The 16231-nt window shown below is 38.0% G+C and overlaps 1 protein-coding gene across 2 annotated transcripts in view; it reads right to left on the reverse strand.

Annotated features, from left to right (window-relative positions):
- Positions 1–16231, reverse strand: part of ACYP2 (acylphosphatase 2) — a 195471-nt gene that overhangs the window by 166784 nt on the left and 12456 nt on the right. For both annotated transcript variants that reach the window (XM_001114543.5, XM_015112366.3), the window contains exons 2-3: positions 11333–11349; positions 8015–8124 (exon numbers count right to left, since the gene is read on the reverse strand). In XM_001114543.5, coding sequence (XP_001114543.1) covers positions 8015–8124; positions 11333–11349 — 127 coding nt within the window. The remainder of the gene's footprint in view (positions 1–8014; positions 8125–11332; positions 11350–16231) is intronic.

The following is a 16231-nucleotide window of genomic DNA, read 5'->3' on the forward strand; positions in this document are numbered from 1 at the left end:
GAGGCTGGCAGATCACCTGAGGTCAGGAGTTCGAGACCAGCCTGGCTAACATGGTGAAACCTCCATCTCTACTAAAAAAACAAAAATTAGCCGGGCATGGTGGCGGATGCCTGTAATCCCAGCTACTCAGGAGGCTGAGGCAGGAGAATTGCTTGAACCTGGGAGGTGGAGGTTGCAGTGAGCTGAGATCATGCCATTGCACTCCAGCCTGGGCAACAGAGAGAGACTCTGTCTCAAAAAAAAAAAAAAAAAAAGAGAGAGAGAGAGACAATGCAAAAAGCAGAACAATACTTTGAAAAGAAACATACACATAATATCCTCAGAGAGATTTGGGGAAAACAACAAGAATGAGATGCTATGAAAGAGAAACAATTAAGATACAGCAGCAGAAACAAATACAAATAATAGAAAGGTAGGAAGACAAAGTTGAGCCAATTTCCCATATAATAACATATGGAAACTAGATGAGAAAAGTTTAAAATCAGGGGCCGGGCACGGTGGCTCACACCTGTAATCTCAGCACTTTGGAAGGCCATGGCAGGTGGATCACTTGAGGCCAGGAGTTCAAGACCAGACTAGCCAACATGGTAAAACCCAGTCTCTACTAAATAAAATAAAATAAAATAAAATAAAATAAAATAAAATAAAATAAAGTAGAGGATCAGGTCCACATAGAAGTTCTAAAAGAAGAGGGCCCAAAAGAGATAGAGAAGAAAACAGTCAAAGAAAAAACATTCTCCTCCAAGTGCATTTAAAGCAAAATTAAAACATGCACAAAGGCAGATGGTTGTGAAAATGGAGAAGAGAGATAAGTGGAATATCTGACAAACTTCCTGAGGGAATAAACAGGTATAACTCCCAATACTTTGTATTCGAATGACATCAAACCTCTCAACAGCAACACTGTAAGTTATGGAACTATGCCTTCAAAATTCTTAGTGAGAGATTATTTTTGGCATAGAAAACTGTAAGTCAATCAGTCAAGCACAAGGGTAAATGAAGGCATGCAGAAATGCAAACTTTTTGTCTCTCATACACCTTTCCTTGGGAAGCGCTATAGAGAATTACATTTCTGCAAAATAAGAGAATGAATCAAGAAAGATTAAAACACATGATTAAGGACACAGGAGTCTGCTCCACAAGAAAGCAGCAAAGAGAAACACCAGAGTGACACCTGTGCAGCAAACCCAGACCCAGACTGGAAGACAGGCCTCCAGGAAAAAGCATGACAGACAGCTTGTGTGATGCACTTTGACATTTGCACATAGATCTGTGTGGGATTTAGAATACATATTGATGGGTATATAGAGTTTCTGTTTTCTGTATATAATCAAACATTAGATTGAAGAACATGAAATTGTTGTTTTATAGGTTAAAATTTTGTCAGGTATTGATAGTTTAACATCATTTGACCAAATTTATAGGTGAATAATATAATGCTGGAAATTTGCTTTAAATACTCTAACAATGACAAAAAATAAGTTGGAGGAATATATGAAACAAGAATGTCTGAAAGTATACTGTTATTGAAAGTGGGTAATGGGCACATGAGCTTCACTGTCCTCTTTTCTCTATTCATGTATGTGTTTGAAAATCCCATCATAAAAAAATATAAAAAGAGAAAAGTATGGCAACACCAAAATGTACATTTCAATAATCTTTCAGACATTGAACCAACCCTAGGACTGCTTGCCCCAGCCTGTTTAGAAAGTGAGAAAAATCAGTTCCTTCATTCAAACACTTTAATCAGGTATCCTGTTACATGCAGCCTAAAGCATCCTAATTGAATCATAGATCCTAACTGATCAATCCAAAATATATCATGTCATTTATCACAAGGATTGAACAAAATTTTTAAGTAGAAATCTTCTAGGCCTCATTCTCCGATAATAATCAAATAAAAATAGAAATAAATAATAAAAAATTACCTCAAAAGTTTTAACTGGGAATTTTACAAACACAAACTCAGAATCCCATTAGTTACAATATTAGTTCAAAGACGAAATAAAAAGTGAAATAGCTGTTATTAAAAAATATACCAATAAAATAGATAAATTCTATCAGAGCCTGATTAAGGAAAAAGGAGGAGAAAATGAAGTTATACAAAATCAGGAATTTTCAAAGGGAATGTAAGCACAGATACAAAAGAGATTTTTTTTTTTTAAGACAAAGTCTTGCTCTGGAGCCCAGGCTGGAGTACAGTGGCACAATCTTGGCTCACTGCAAACTCCAGCTCCAGGTTCAAGCGATTCTTCTGCCTCAGCCTCCCCAGTAGCTGGGATTACAGGTGTACCCCACCACGCCCAGCTAATTTTTGTATTTTTAGTAGAGATGCAGTTTCAACATGTTGGCCAGGCTGGTCTCAAACTCCTGACCTCATAATCCGCCCACCTTGGCCTCCCAGGGTGCTGGGGTTACAGGAGTGAGCCACTGCACCTGGACGATATTTTTAAAATTATAAAATGTATCACAACAAATTCAAAAACCTAGAAAAATTGGATAATTTCCCAGCAAAATAAAAAAGAATCCAAGATCATCTGAAAAACTCAACTATATCAGTTACTTGCTGGGTGCAGTGGCTCATACCTGTAATCCTAGCTCTTTGGGAGGCTGAGGCAGGAGGATCGTTTGAGCTTAGAAGTTCAACACCAGCCTGGGCAACATAATAAGACCTCACCTCCACAAAAAAATGTTTAAAAATTAGCTGGACATGGTGGTGCATCCCTGCATTCCTAGTTACTTGGGTGGCTGAGATGGAAGTATCACTTAAACCCAGCAGGTCAAGGCTGTGGTGAGCTGTGATTGTGCATTGCACTCCAGCTTGGGTGACAGAGCAAAATGTTTTCTCAAAAAACAAACATACCAGTTACCACAGAGTAAATTGAAAAGGTGGTTAAAGGTCAACATTGAGAAGGAGGCAGGACCAGGTGATTTCCTAATTTGTTTCCGCTAACCTAAGAACAGTAATTCTGATATTTTAATGTTATTCCAGAATGAAGAGAAGGATGGAAAACTTCCTAATATGTTTTATGAAGACGATAAAACTTGAAAATCAAAACATAATAGAATACCCAAAAAATACCCGGCTGGGTGCGGTGGCTCATGCCTGTAATCCCAGCATTGTGGGAGGCCGAGGTCAGGAGTTTGAGACCAGCCTGGCCAATATGGTGAAACCCTGTCTCTACTAAAAATACAAAAATTAGCTGGGAGTGGTGGCATGCATGTGTAGTCCCAGCTACTCGGGAGGCTGAGGCAGAAGAATTGTTTGAACCCAGGAGGCAGAGGTTGAAGTAAGCCGAGATCGTGCCATTGCACTACAGCCTGGGCGACAAAGCGAGACTCCATCAAAAAAAAAAAAAAAAAAACCAAAACAAAACAAAAAAAAACCTTACATGACTTATATATATACAAAAGTTCTAAATAAAATATTGGCAAGCAGTACTTGGCAATTCAGCAATAATTCAAAAGAATAACACACTGTAACCAATCAAAGCTTAATTCAAGGAATACAAGAGTGAAATGTATTGTGATAAAGTATATTTACCTAAAACCAACAGCAAACATCTTTCTACCAGGTGAAACAATAAAACTATTTCAAATAAAATCAGAAACCAAACGGGCATGTCTGCTATTGCTATTATTATTCAACATTGTCATGGCAGGTCTGACAAATAAAGTCATTGAAAAAAAGATACACCATTTTTACTAATTGCATAACTATATTTTTAAAAACCCAAAAACTATAGCTTTTTAAAAACTGATAGAATTAATAAGAATATTTGATAAGGTAATACCATGATATATAATTAATATACAAAAGTCATTAGATATTCCATATTTAAGCATGAACAACTAGAAACATAAATGGGAAAGAAATCCATACAATCGTGAAAAGTCATTAAGATACTTAGAAATAAACTCAGCAAGAAAAGTGCAAAAATCTATATAAAGAAAACCGTAAAATCATATTGAAGGATAAATTTTAAAATCTAAGCAAATGGAACAACATCTGTGTGTTCTTGAATGGGAAGATTTAATATCATAAAAATGTCACTTCTCTTTTTTTTTTTTTTTTATTATTTGAGACAGGCTACTCCCGTTGCCCAGACTGGAGTGTGATGGTGCAATCTCAGCTCACTGCAACCTCTGCCTCCCAGACTCAAGCGACTCTCCTGCCTCAGCCTCCCAAGTAGCTGGGACGATAGGCGTGTACCACCAACCCCAGCTAATTTTTGTATTGTTTGTAGAGACAGGATCTCACTATGTTCGCCAGGCTGGTCTTGAACTCCTGGCCTCAAGTGATCTGCCCGCCTCATCCTCCCAAAGTGCTGGGATTACAGGCATAAGCCACTGCACCTGGCCAAAATGTCACTTGTCTTAATTTCACAAGAATGCCCAATTAAAAAGCAAATACAATAATGGGATCCTAAAACATAAAATGGACATTAGGCAACAATTGAAATCTAAATAAAGTAGGGATTTAGTTAATACTAATGTATCCATATTGGTCCATTAATTGTTAACATATGTATCATATTAATGTAAAATGTTAATAGTAGGAAAACTATGTGGGCAGTATATGGAAACTGTCTGTACTATCTTCACAGTTTTTCTGTAAATATAAAACTGTTCTGAAAAATAAAGTTTATTTTTGTAATCCCAGCACTTTGGGAGGCCGAGGCAGGAAGGTCATTTGAAGCCAAGAGTCCCACAGCAGCCTGAGCAACATAGTGAGACACTATCCGTACAAAAAATATATATTTTTAAATATATAAATTAGCCAGCATGTGCACTCAGGAGGTTGAGGTGGGAAGATCACTTGAGCCCAGGAGGTCAAGGCTGCAGAGAGTCTAATCAGACCACTGCACTCCAGCCTGGGAGACAGAACAAGACCCTTGTCTCAAAAAGTAAATAAATACATAAAGTTTACCTCAAAAGCATATGTGTGAGACAATCACGTAAGTTTTTTTTAATAAACAGAATAGAATTCCAGTTAAATAAGTAAAAGTATCTTAAAGTTTAGAGAGAAAACAAATGCCCAAGAAAGCAAGTAAAAGAATCAAAAAGAACAGTGAGAGGAAATATACTGTAGAGATAGTATAATTAAATCAATACGGTATACTGATGTAGGAACAGAGAAATAGATCAGGGAACAGAGTAGAGAATTCAGAAATAAAACCCAGTTTATATGAGATTTTAACATACAACAAAAATGTATTTCAGTGCAATGGGGGAAAGAGTGATTATTTAGTAAGAGGTGCTGGGACAACTGGCTATTCATCTGGTAGAAAATAGTTGGTCCAATATCTCATCTTATAAATAAAAAACAAATTCCAGATGGAGTAAATGCTTACACGCAATAAATAGAGCATCAAGTTAGAAGAAAACCTGGGAGACAATACTTACAATCTGTTTCTTAACCAGAGAGAAAAAATAGCCATATTTGAGTTAATAAAAGTGAAAAACAATTGATGTTGCAAAGCTATCACAGATGAAACTATAGGCAAATTATAGACTTGGGAAAATACCTGCAAAATGATAACAGATAATGGGTTAGTAACCATGACCAATATACAAAGAGCTTTTAAAAATGGGCAAGAGACAAGCAACTCGATAGAAAAATGGGTAAAGGATGTGAAAAGGGAGTTCACGAGAACAAATCGACAGACATAAGCATAAAGAGGCTCCAGCGAACTAGTCATTAGAGAAATGCAAATTACAGCAAAAAATAATCACCACAACCAATCAGATAAAAGAAAAATTAGAGAGCACAATAACAATTGCTGACAGGATGAGGAGGAAAACAATGTACATTGTTTACAGCTGTTTTGTAAAGCAGTCTGACAAATATGTTTACATTAAAAATACACAGACACTTCAACCAGCAAATCACACTCCTGGGAATCTATACAACAAAAATAAAATCGCCAATAAAATGTTTATTGCAGCATTGTTCTTATTGCAAAACACAAGTAAGAAAAAAATAAATTTCCAGCAATAAGGTAATAATAAATCTATATATTGTGGAATATATTAAGCAGCCAATAAAAAGAATGAATTAGAGATTACCGTTTGACTTGAAAGGATTTTCCTGGATGTATCTTTGAGTGATAATGTAAGATGCAGAGCAGGGAATACACCATGATCCCATTTTTAAAAAAGCAAATATTGAACAAAACCCATAAATGTGTGTGTGTGCAGACATGTGTATGTGAGAGACAGAATGTGAACATGGAGACAAGCAGAAGAATACACACTAGCTTGCTGACACAAGTTACTTAAGAAGGGTGGTGGAGAATGCAGGGGTTGAAAAGAAAACATGAGCACAATGTATGAAACTATTTCATTTATGTTAAGCAAATTAATCAATGACCCTCTATAATGTGGATTAGGAATATAACATGATTGGTATGAGCTTCTATCTTCCACATAGTCCCCAGTTTTTAAAAACTATGTTATTATTTTTTTCTAGGCTCCCTCCCATCATGGGACATAGCCTCTACTTTAAAACTTCGTCACAATCATTTGGCATATTCTCTTCCATTGAACTGTCAGTTCTGTACAACGGAAGTCCCAAAATTTCTTGTACATTTTGTGACGATTCTACTTAAAAATACTGTTTTTCATTAACAGTCACCCCACAGTTTATCAAACTGAATTTTTGGACCCCACTTTTCAATTTGAGGTGCAGTTTTACACACAAACGCAAGTATGTACCTAAACATTAAAAAATTAGAAAAATAAGGAGTTGATTAATTATATATTTACTGTTTACTGAAATGTCCAGAAAATGAAAATACAAACTATGGAAAAATATGCATAAGGTATTCCATTTCAGTAAAAATCAGCAAAACCTTAGTTATAAATGCATACTTAACTATTTTTAAGTGAAAGAGAAAGCTGTGGAAAGTATTCCTTGTCACAGGTTAATAAAGGAAGGGAATTGAAAAGTACACATTACAAGTTTTACCTTTATACATCTGGGTGTTATGTTACTTCACTTACTATAATAAGCAAAAAACTATTGCTTTGGAAATCTAAAAATATTAAGTAATGAAAACAAAGATAAATTACAAACAATAAAATAAATTGAGTGTTACTTAGTACCTACCTCATAAGATCTGTTGTAAAGATTAAGTGAGGTAATTCATGTCAGGTGCTTAGCATATTGCCTAACATGTAAATGCTCAATAAATGTTAGCTATTTTTTAATTTTTTTAAAAAAAGACTACAGAGAGCAGTGGAAATTATGAAGCTGAAAACACAAGGCTTTTGAAAATGACATCGTGTACACAAGGCATTTTCCCCCATATTCCTGAATCTGGACTCTTTTGGACTTCCAGGATTCATAGTTTGGTAACCATCCAGCTCATTAAACACATTCTCATTGGCAGGAAAAATAAAATTACAATTAGACAAATAAGGCGCTTAACAATAAAAAGGAGATGGCAATCTTTCTGCCTGGAATGCTACCCTAAGAACTTCACGAACCATCCAGAGGCACTATGCATCTGTCACAACACTTCAAATGAGAACTACCTGGGCCCTGGACATCTCCATAACACTGGAGGAGTTGCAACAGGACACACAGATTGGAGAGTAAAGCCACAACTCTTCTCCAGGCCAGTCCAAGTTGGAAATCCATTCCTAAACACAGAAATGCTACTCCCAACTCAGAATTTCTTCACAGGCCTGCTTACAAACATATTAGTTTGATTATAAGTCTACAAACAAAATCTGGTCCATCAATACTATTCTTACTGTCCAATGAAACATTAAAATAGCCTCATAAGTTCAGGCATGGTGGCTCACACCTGTAGTCCCAGCTACTTGGGAGGCTGAGTTGGGGGGATCTGAGCCTGGAAGGCAGAGGTTGTACTGGGCAGAGGTTGTAGTGAGCCGAGATCATGCCACTGCACTCCAGCCTGGGCGATAGAGCAAGGCCATGTCTTAAAAAACTAAAAAAGAGCAACCTCACAAAGTTCATGTACATGTTATTAATTTTACTACTCACATGGAATTGACTTTGTCTTCTGGCCCCTGCACTTGGCCTGTCACGGTGCCTTTGCTGGTATTCTTCACCCAGCCAACCACTCCTATTTTCCTAGCTTCATCTTCTGTATACTGGTTTCAGGAAAAAACAAGAAGAAGAAAGCACAGCATCAAAAGTCTGAATTCATAACATACTTGATTCTAATATCCAAAAAATGCTAACCTAATAATCATTCTTTGTAGTCTATGCCAACAATTGTATAGATGACCTACAGTAACACCTCTATTTATAAAAGAATCTTCACATAAATGGTATCTTTTGTTAAATTCCACTTTCAGTAAAAACAATTCCACTTTGATAAAAACATTATGAAAAAATATGCTTAGAGTGAGAATTATTTCAGTAACAGTTTCTATGATGTGTTTTTGGATACATAAAATTTAGCTGTATTGCCCTTAAGACTGCTAACACTAAATCACATTGTTAACTTGAGTTCCAAATGATAATCGATCCAAGATTCTCAATCACTGAGAAAAAAATATACAATTGTGATCAGCATAGAGTATTGATAAGCAGAAATAGAGACTAAAACAGTTTGAAATTTCCAGTAAAAAATGAGGAAAATCATTTTAATAAGAAAATTATAAACAACCCCATTAAAAAAGTAGGCAAGGACACGAACAGACACTTCTCAAAAGTAGACATATGTGTGGCCAAGAAACATATGAAAAAAAGCTCAGTATCACCAATTATTAGAGAAATGCAAATCAAAACCACAATGAGATACCATCTCACACCAGTCAGAATGGTGATTATTAAAAAGCCAAAAAATAACAGATGCTGGCCAGGTTGCAGAGGAAAGGGAATGCTTACAAACTGTTGGTGGGAGTGCAAATTGGTCCAAACACTGTGGAAAGCAGTGTGGCAATTCCTCAAATAGCTAAAAACAGAACTACCATTCGACCCAGCAATCCCATTATTGGGTATATACCCAAAAGAATATAAATTGTTTCATCATAAAGACACATGCACACATATGTTCACTGCAGCACTATTCACAATAGCCAAGACATGGAATCAACCTAAATGCCCATCAATGGTAGACTGGATAAAGAAAATGTGGTACATACACACCATGGAATACCATGCAGCCATAAAAAAGAATGAGATCGTGTCCTTTGCAGGAACATGAATGGAGCAGGAGGCCATTATCCTTAGCAAACTAACACAGGAATAGAAAATCAAATACTGCATGTTCTTACACATAAGTGGGAGCTAAATTATGAGAACACGTGGACACAAAGAGGGGAACAACAGACACTGGGGCCTACCTGAAGATGGAGAGTGGGAGGAGGGAGAGGAGCAGAAAATAATAAGTATTGGGTACTAGGCTTAGTACCTGGGTCATGAAATACTCTGTATAATAAACCCCCATGACACAAGTTTACCTACATAACAAACCTATACATGTACCCCTGAACCTAAAATAATTTTTTTTTAAAAAAGAAAGAAAATTAAACTAGCAAGAACACTAGCATAAACATGCTGGTTTGCAGAGTTATTACAAGACTAAAAGATTCTGATGTTTTCTGTTGGCTCTGGACTTGGCACAGAAATGTTATAATTGTCTATGGGTAGATTTCTCTCTCCTATTATTATTAATAGTCTTTTAAAATTTCCTTTTTCTAGATCCAAATTCAGTTATGCTATGTAAGTAGCAACATTTTGATTTTGAATTATTTTAACTGCATCATACTAAAATTCCTATCAATCCAGTCTACTAGAACTATTTTTTTCTTTTGAGATGGAATTTCACTCTTGTCGTCCAGGCTGGAGTGCAGTGGTGCCATTTCGGCTCACTGAAACCTTTGCCTCCCAAGTTCAAGCGATTCTCCTGCCTCAGCCTCCCAAGTAGCTGGGATTACAGGCATGTGCCACCACACCCAGCTAATTTTTATATTTTTAGTAGAGACAGGGTTTCACCATGTTGGCCGGGCTGGTCTCCTGACCTCAGGTGATCCACCTGCCTCGGCCTCCCAAAGTGCTAGGATTACAGGCATGAGCCACTGCACCCAGCCTTAGAACTTTTCAAAAACATACTCTTCTCCTGTATGGAGGCCAGGGTGATCAAGATCTCTACACTCCACAGCCCCAGCTGTATGAAACAACATAAATCAAAATGCTAACAGCTAAGACTGATGTAAGAGGTGGCCCTGAAAATAAGTCACTTTCTTACTAGATAATAATGAAAAGGGAGACAATCTGAATTTTGGGGGATGGGGCTGCCTCATAATAGAGACTTTACTGATGGGAAAATATTGGAACCCTCAGGGGTTGGGAACCAGGGACCTAATCTAGTGACCCAGCTAAGATAGTAGGTGAAAATGCATGCCACAATTAACTTGTAGGAAAGGAGTACTTTAAAAAAGTTAAAATTTTAAAAGCAACATGGAGCCAGGCATGGTGGCTCAGCCTGTAATCCCAGCACTTTGGGAGGCCAACGAGGGTGAATCACTTGAGGTCAAGAGTTCAAGACCAGCCTAGGCAACATGGTGAAACCCTGTCTCTACAAAAATTAAAAAAAAAAAAAATTAGCTGAGCTGGGCATGGTGGCTCATGCCTATAATCCCAGCACTCTGGGAGGCTGAGGTGGCTGGATCACTTAAGGCCAGGAGTTCAAGACCGGCCTGGCCAACATGGTGAAATGCCATCTCTACTAAAAATAAAAAAGTAGCTGGATGTGGTAGCAGGCGCCTGTAATCCCAGCTCCTTGGGAGGCTGAGGCAGGAAAATCGCTTGAGCCTGGGAGGCGGAGGCTGCAGTGAGCTGAAATCGTACCACTGTATTCCAGACTGGGCAACAGAGCAAGACTCTGTCTCCGAACTAAATAAATAAATAAAAAGATAAATAAATTTTAAAACGCAACATGGAGCTTAATCTGCTAAATCCTGGGAACCACTTCATTATACAACATCAGCGTGTTTTGTTTTGCAGTGCGACATATGTACCTTGGCCTATAGGATTTCTTCCATCCAGAACATGTAGAAAATCCCATACTTTGTATTCAATACACCTAATCAAAGCGTTTCATTAAAATCACCCAAAGAGAGGTACTTTTGAATGTAGAAAATGTTAAGTAAATACGAAGAAGGGTACAATGTTTTTAGCGTTAATAAAAATCTCAATCAGTAATTTCAAAGAAATACACATATTTCTTCATTTGCTGTCAAGGACAGGGAGTAAATAGTAGACTGGCGCCAAGTAGAAAAGTGCCGTATCTCTGTAATTGGGAATAACAGTTGAAAAAATGGCAAAATAATAAAGACTGTATTGACTTACCATTCTGAAGCAAACTCCTGTAAAAAAGAAAGATAAAAAGAATTGTCAGCTTGTCCGCCTTTAAAAAGTTATGTATTTCCTGACTTAACTTTTATCTAGGTGGTCCCCATTTATCCTTGGTTTCACCTTCTGCAGTTTCACTTAACCCTCAATCAACTGCGGTCCTATAATATTACGTTTAAAATTCCAGAAATAAACAATTCATAAGTTTTAAATTGAATGCCTTTCTAAGTAGCATAGTGAAATCTCACGCTGTCCCACCCATGAATTATCCCTTTGTCCAGCAGATCCACACTGTAGACACTCCCTGCCCGTTGGTCACTAGGTAGCCCTCTTGGTTATCAGATCGACTGACTTGGTGGTACTGCAGTGCTCATGTTCAAGTAACCCTTATTTTACTTAACGATGACCCCCAAAACACAAGAGTAGTGATGCTGGCAAATGTGCCAAAGAGAAACCATCATGTGCTTCCTTTAGGTGAAAAGGTGAAAGTTCTCGACTTGATAAGGAAAGAAAAACATTGTATGCTGACGCTGCTAAGATCTAAAGTAAAGCAATCTTCTGTCTGTGAAACTGAGAAGAAGGAAAAAGAAATTTGTGCTAGTTTTGCTGTTACACCTCAAACTGTAAAAGTTATGGCCACAGTGAATGATAAATGCTTAGAATATCTAGGGTTCTACACTATCCACAGTTTCAGGCATCCACTGGGGTTCTTGGACTGCATCCCGATCCGAGAACAAGGGCGAACCCCTGTATTTATTATGTCGTAAGTAAATGAAATAAGTAAAATGTTTAATATCTGAATGTATTTAGAAACTGTTTTTGAAAAGTAGTTTCTTTAAAAATGAAATGTGAAAAGGAAGACTTTTTGGAGAAAAATAGTAATATTCTGAACCCAAATAAATAAAATGCTGAAGCACATATTCACTCTATTTTTTTTTTTTTTTGAGACGGAGTTTCGCTCTGTCCCCCAGGCTGGAGTGCAGTGACCGGATCTCAGCTCACTGCAAGCTCCGCCTCCCGGGTTTACACCATTCTCCCGCCTCAGCTTCCGGAGTAGCTGGGACTACAGGTGCCCGCTACCTCGCCCGGCTAGTTTTTTGTATTTTTTAGTAGAGACGGGGTTTCACCGTGTTAGCCAGGGTGGTCTCAATCTCCTGACCCCGTGATCCGCCCGTCTCGGCCTCCCAAAGTGCTGGGATTACAGGCTTGAGCCACCGCGCCCGGCCTCACTCTATTTTTAAATGCTAAATAAAACAAAATACTTATTACAGGTACAGTTGAGTATACTTGGCATAAAATTTAGCTGTCCTCAACTTTTAAGATATCTTCTTAAAATGTAAGGACTAAATACAAATTTAAATGTAATAAAACATCCGTGTATTTTATTGCTAGTTACAGAACCAATGAAACATATCATGAAATGATATGCTTGACCATAACTTGGCTTCTGAAGCCTCAGTCCTTTTATTTATTTATTTATTTATTTACTTACTTACTTATTTATTTTAGAGACAGGGTCTTGCTCTGCGCCCAGGCTGGAACACAGTGGTGCAATCATAGCTCACTGCCCCCTCGAACTCCTGGGCTCAAGGAATCCTCCTGCCTTGCCTCCTGAGTAGCTGGGACTCCAGGCATGAGCCACTGTCCCTGGCTCTGAAGCCTCAGTACTAATGGAAACTTACTGAGATGGAAATGATTCTTAGAATCTCTATAGTGTAGATTACATTATGTTCAGACTTTGAACCATGTAGGTTGAGAAGTATTGTTGGTCTTGGTTATGTTTGCCCTATGTAGACCATAATAAGCTGTTCTATATTGGCCAACTATGATGGTATCTTATACTTTGCTTACCCAGCCTGCAAAACTATGAGAGTCTCATCTCAGACAGAGGTCAAGAACACTATGGGACTTCATACCTTGGGTTGTTTGGAACCAAACATTGATACATAGAGAACTGGGCCCTAGAGTGGGGGTGACACAAGAGGCAAGCTGGTTCCAAATTATCAGGGATATGTATTTATGATATGGGACCCCTTGAGGGAAAGGGAAGGCCTTCTTACATCTCTCCTGGGAATTGCAGCAATGACCCTAAATAACAGATCTCAAGTCAGTCCTTCAAATTGCAAGTTGGAAAACTCTTGATCCAAAAGGATGAATTAGAACAGGCTTCTTTGGGATAGATACGCCCCCACATCTCAGCTTCTGCTTGAGAGTTGGCTAAAATAGGCCTAAGTAAAGAAACATCAGGAATGTATCAGGTGCAGAAATTCAGAGCTTGTTAGTACCTATTGCAACTTAGTTTTTATTTCTACCTAGAACACATGGTAAATTTGGAAATTTACTTTTCAGTACTCAAGAAGCCAAATGACAAAGAGAGAAAAAAAAAACACTTCAGTTTAGAGGAGAGGACATAGCAATTAAAAAACACTGGAAATGGATAAAAAACTGTGGTAGATCCACACAATGGAATACCATGCAGCTGCAGCAATAAAAAGGAATGAACCATGGATACAAGCAACAACATGTATGAATCACAAATGCATTATGCTAAGTAAGAGAGGCCAGACTCACACATACTGTGTAATTCCACTTTCTGGAAAATGCAAAACTGTAAGGACAGAAAACTGATTGTCAGTTGCCAAGGGCCAGGAGTAGAGGCGAGAGTGCTACAATGGGGGGTGAAGAAATTCAGGGTGATGGGACTGTTCTATATCTCAATTGTGGTGAGGATTACATGACTGTATGCATTTGTTAAAAATTCACTGGGCCAGGCGTGGTGGCTCACACCTGTAATCCCTTTGGGATTACTAGATAATCCCAAAGATTACTAGACATTAGCTAGTAGATATAAAAGGAATTAGCAGAAAATTCCACAGCCAAGGCAGGTGGATCACCTGAGGTCAGGAGTTCAAGACCAGCCTGACCAATATGGTGAAATCCCATCTCTACAAAAATACGAAAATTAGCTGGACATAATGGCGGGTGCCTGTAATCCTAGCTAGTTGGGAGGCTGAGACAGGAGAATCACTTGAACCCAGGAGGCAGAGGTTTCAGTGAGCCAAGATCATGCTATTGCACTCCAGCTTGGGCAACAGAGTGAGACTTTGTCTCAAAAAAAAAAAAAAAAATTCATTCAATTGTACACTATAAAAGGTGAATGTTGCTGAATTTATATTCTATCTCAATTGAAAACTAATTATAAAAGAACACATTGGGAAGTCACAGGGGATGGATCAATCTCCAAAGAGTCCAAGAGGTGTTGATTCTACATACAGCAGTTGAGTCTGGTTAAGAGGATACAGAAGAAAGGATCGGTAGCTTAGATATTTTATGCAGTCTTGCAAGCAGATTGATAATTTCCTGATGGTAGTATACTGTGGTACCCAACAAATATGAAGGAAAAAAAGCAGCAAAGCAATAAAGACAGGATAGTATCACAAATGGAATTTTTATAAGGCTATAAAATATTTCAAAAGATAGATGTTCAATGTGGAGATAACATGAGTGGGAAGTATTGATCTGAAAGAGAATCAGAAAGGCAATCTGTTACATAGATGGAGAGAAAGACATTAGCTAGTAGATATAAAAGGAATTAGCAGAAAATTCCAGAAACTTCAGGTCAACCAGACCATGTAGAAGAGAGAGAGAAAACAGGAGAGAAGACAGGCTGCACTGTGCAGGCAAAAGTGTGCAGTCTTTTTATCATAAGAGTCAGGGGATCCCAGAACACAGTAAGACACTGACCAAGTAAGTAGACTGAAAGTTTTGGTCTAGGCTGTATTGTGTATATGCCCGCTGAGTTCCTCAACCACTAACAGGCCCAAATATGAGCGTTATGAAAAGAGAAAGCACGTGCAATGGCAGTAAGCAGAAATTAGAAACATGTGGTCCATCTCTTTCCTATTTAAAGAGTGGTCCATGAAACAGCAGCACCTGAGAGTTTTGTTTAGAAAATAAAATTCTTGGGCCCCTGCTCCAAGGAACAGAAATGCTTCAGGTGGAGCCCAGTAATCTGTTTTCACATGCTTTCCAGGCAATTCTTATGCCCACTAATGTTTACAGCCAATGGCTGACTCCCCCTTAAAGAAAAGTCTGGGAGAGATTTGAAAAGGGTTTATATTTCAGGTCAAGAATTGCATCAAAAGAAGAAAATTAAAATCTCGTAGGGTACCAAAGATCTGATGCGCGCTCCATCACACTGTTCAAGTTGCTGTTGATAATAACTCATGCATTTGCATGTCATTGTTGCCTCACCTTTTCACAATTCAGAAGCATTACATGAAAGAAACCATGGATGATAAAAAGGCAACTCTCCCCTCCTGCACCCTAAAGGGACCTGACATTGGCAGAGCCTAGGCAGCCTGTCACGTAGATTTCCCCCTCCATCTGTACCACTTACTACTAGAAATACTGGAGCTGCCCAAAGAGGGAAACTGACAACATGCCCCTCAGTGAAGAGCAACGTCCTTTCAACATTTCCGAATCTCGAGCAGCCCTTCCACCATCTATTCATTGATGATGTCAAAGACCATTCGCTTATGGTGATGGGGTTTGAGAAAATTTTTAAAGTGGAATCAAACACAGATATTCCACTATGTGTTGCAGTGTTAAGGAAATTACCTACTCCAATCTATTGATATAATATTTTACTCACACTAACATAATCTAAGAATCTGGTAACTCAGGTAAATCTAACAGGCACACAGGTAAACATTGATTATTCACTTAACAAGCATTTTTCAATTGTCTAATTTTAAGTGCAAAGAATGAGATGAGTAAGACACAGTCCCTGCATCTAAGAGTTTACAATCTAGTGGGAAAGATGGACAAGTAAACTGGCAATTAAATGTTGCAATTAAAATAACGGACAATTTGGAGCTGTAAAATCCATAAACC

This window comes from Macaca mulatta, chromosome 13 (assembly GCF_049350105.2).
Source record: "Macaca mulatta isolate MMU2019108-1 chromosome 13, T2T-MMU8v2.0, whole genome shotgun sequence".
NCBI classification, from domain to species: Eukaryota; Metazoa; Chordata; class Mammalia; order Primates; family Cercopithecidae; genus Macaca; species Macaca mulatta.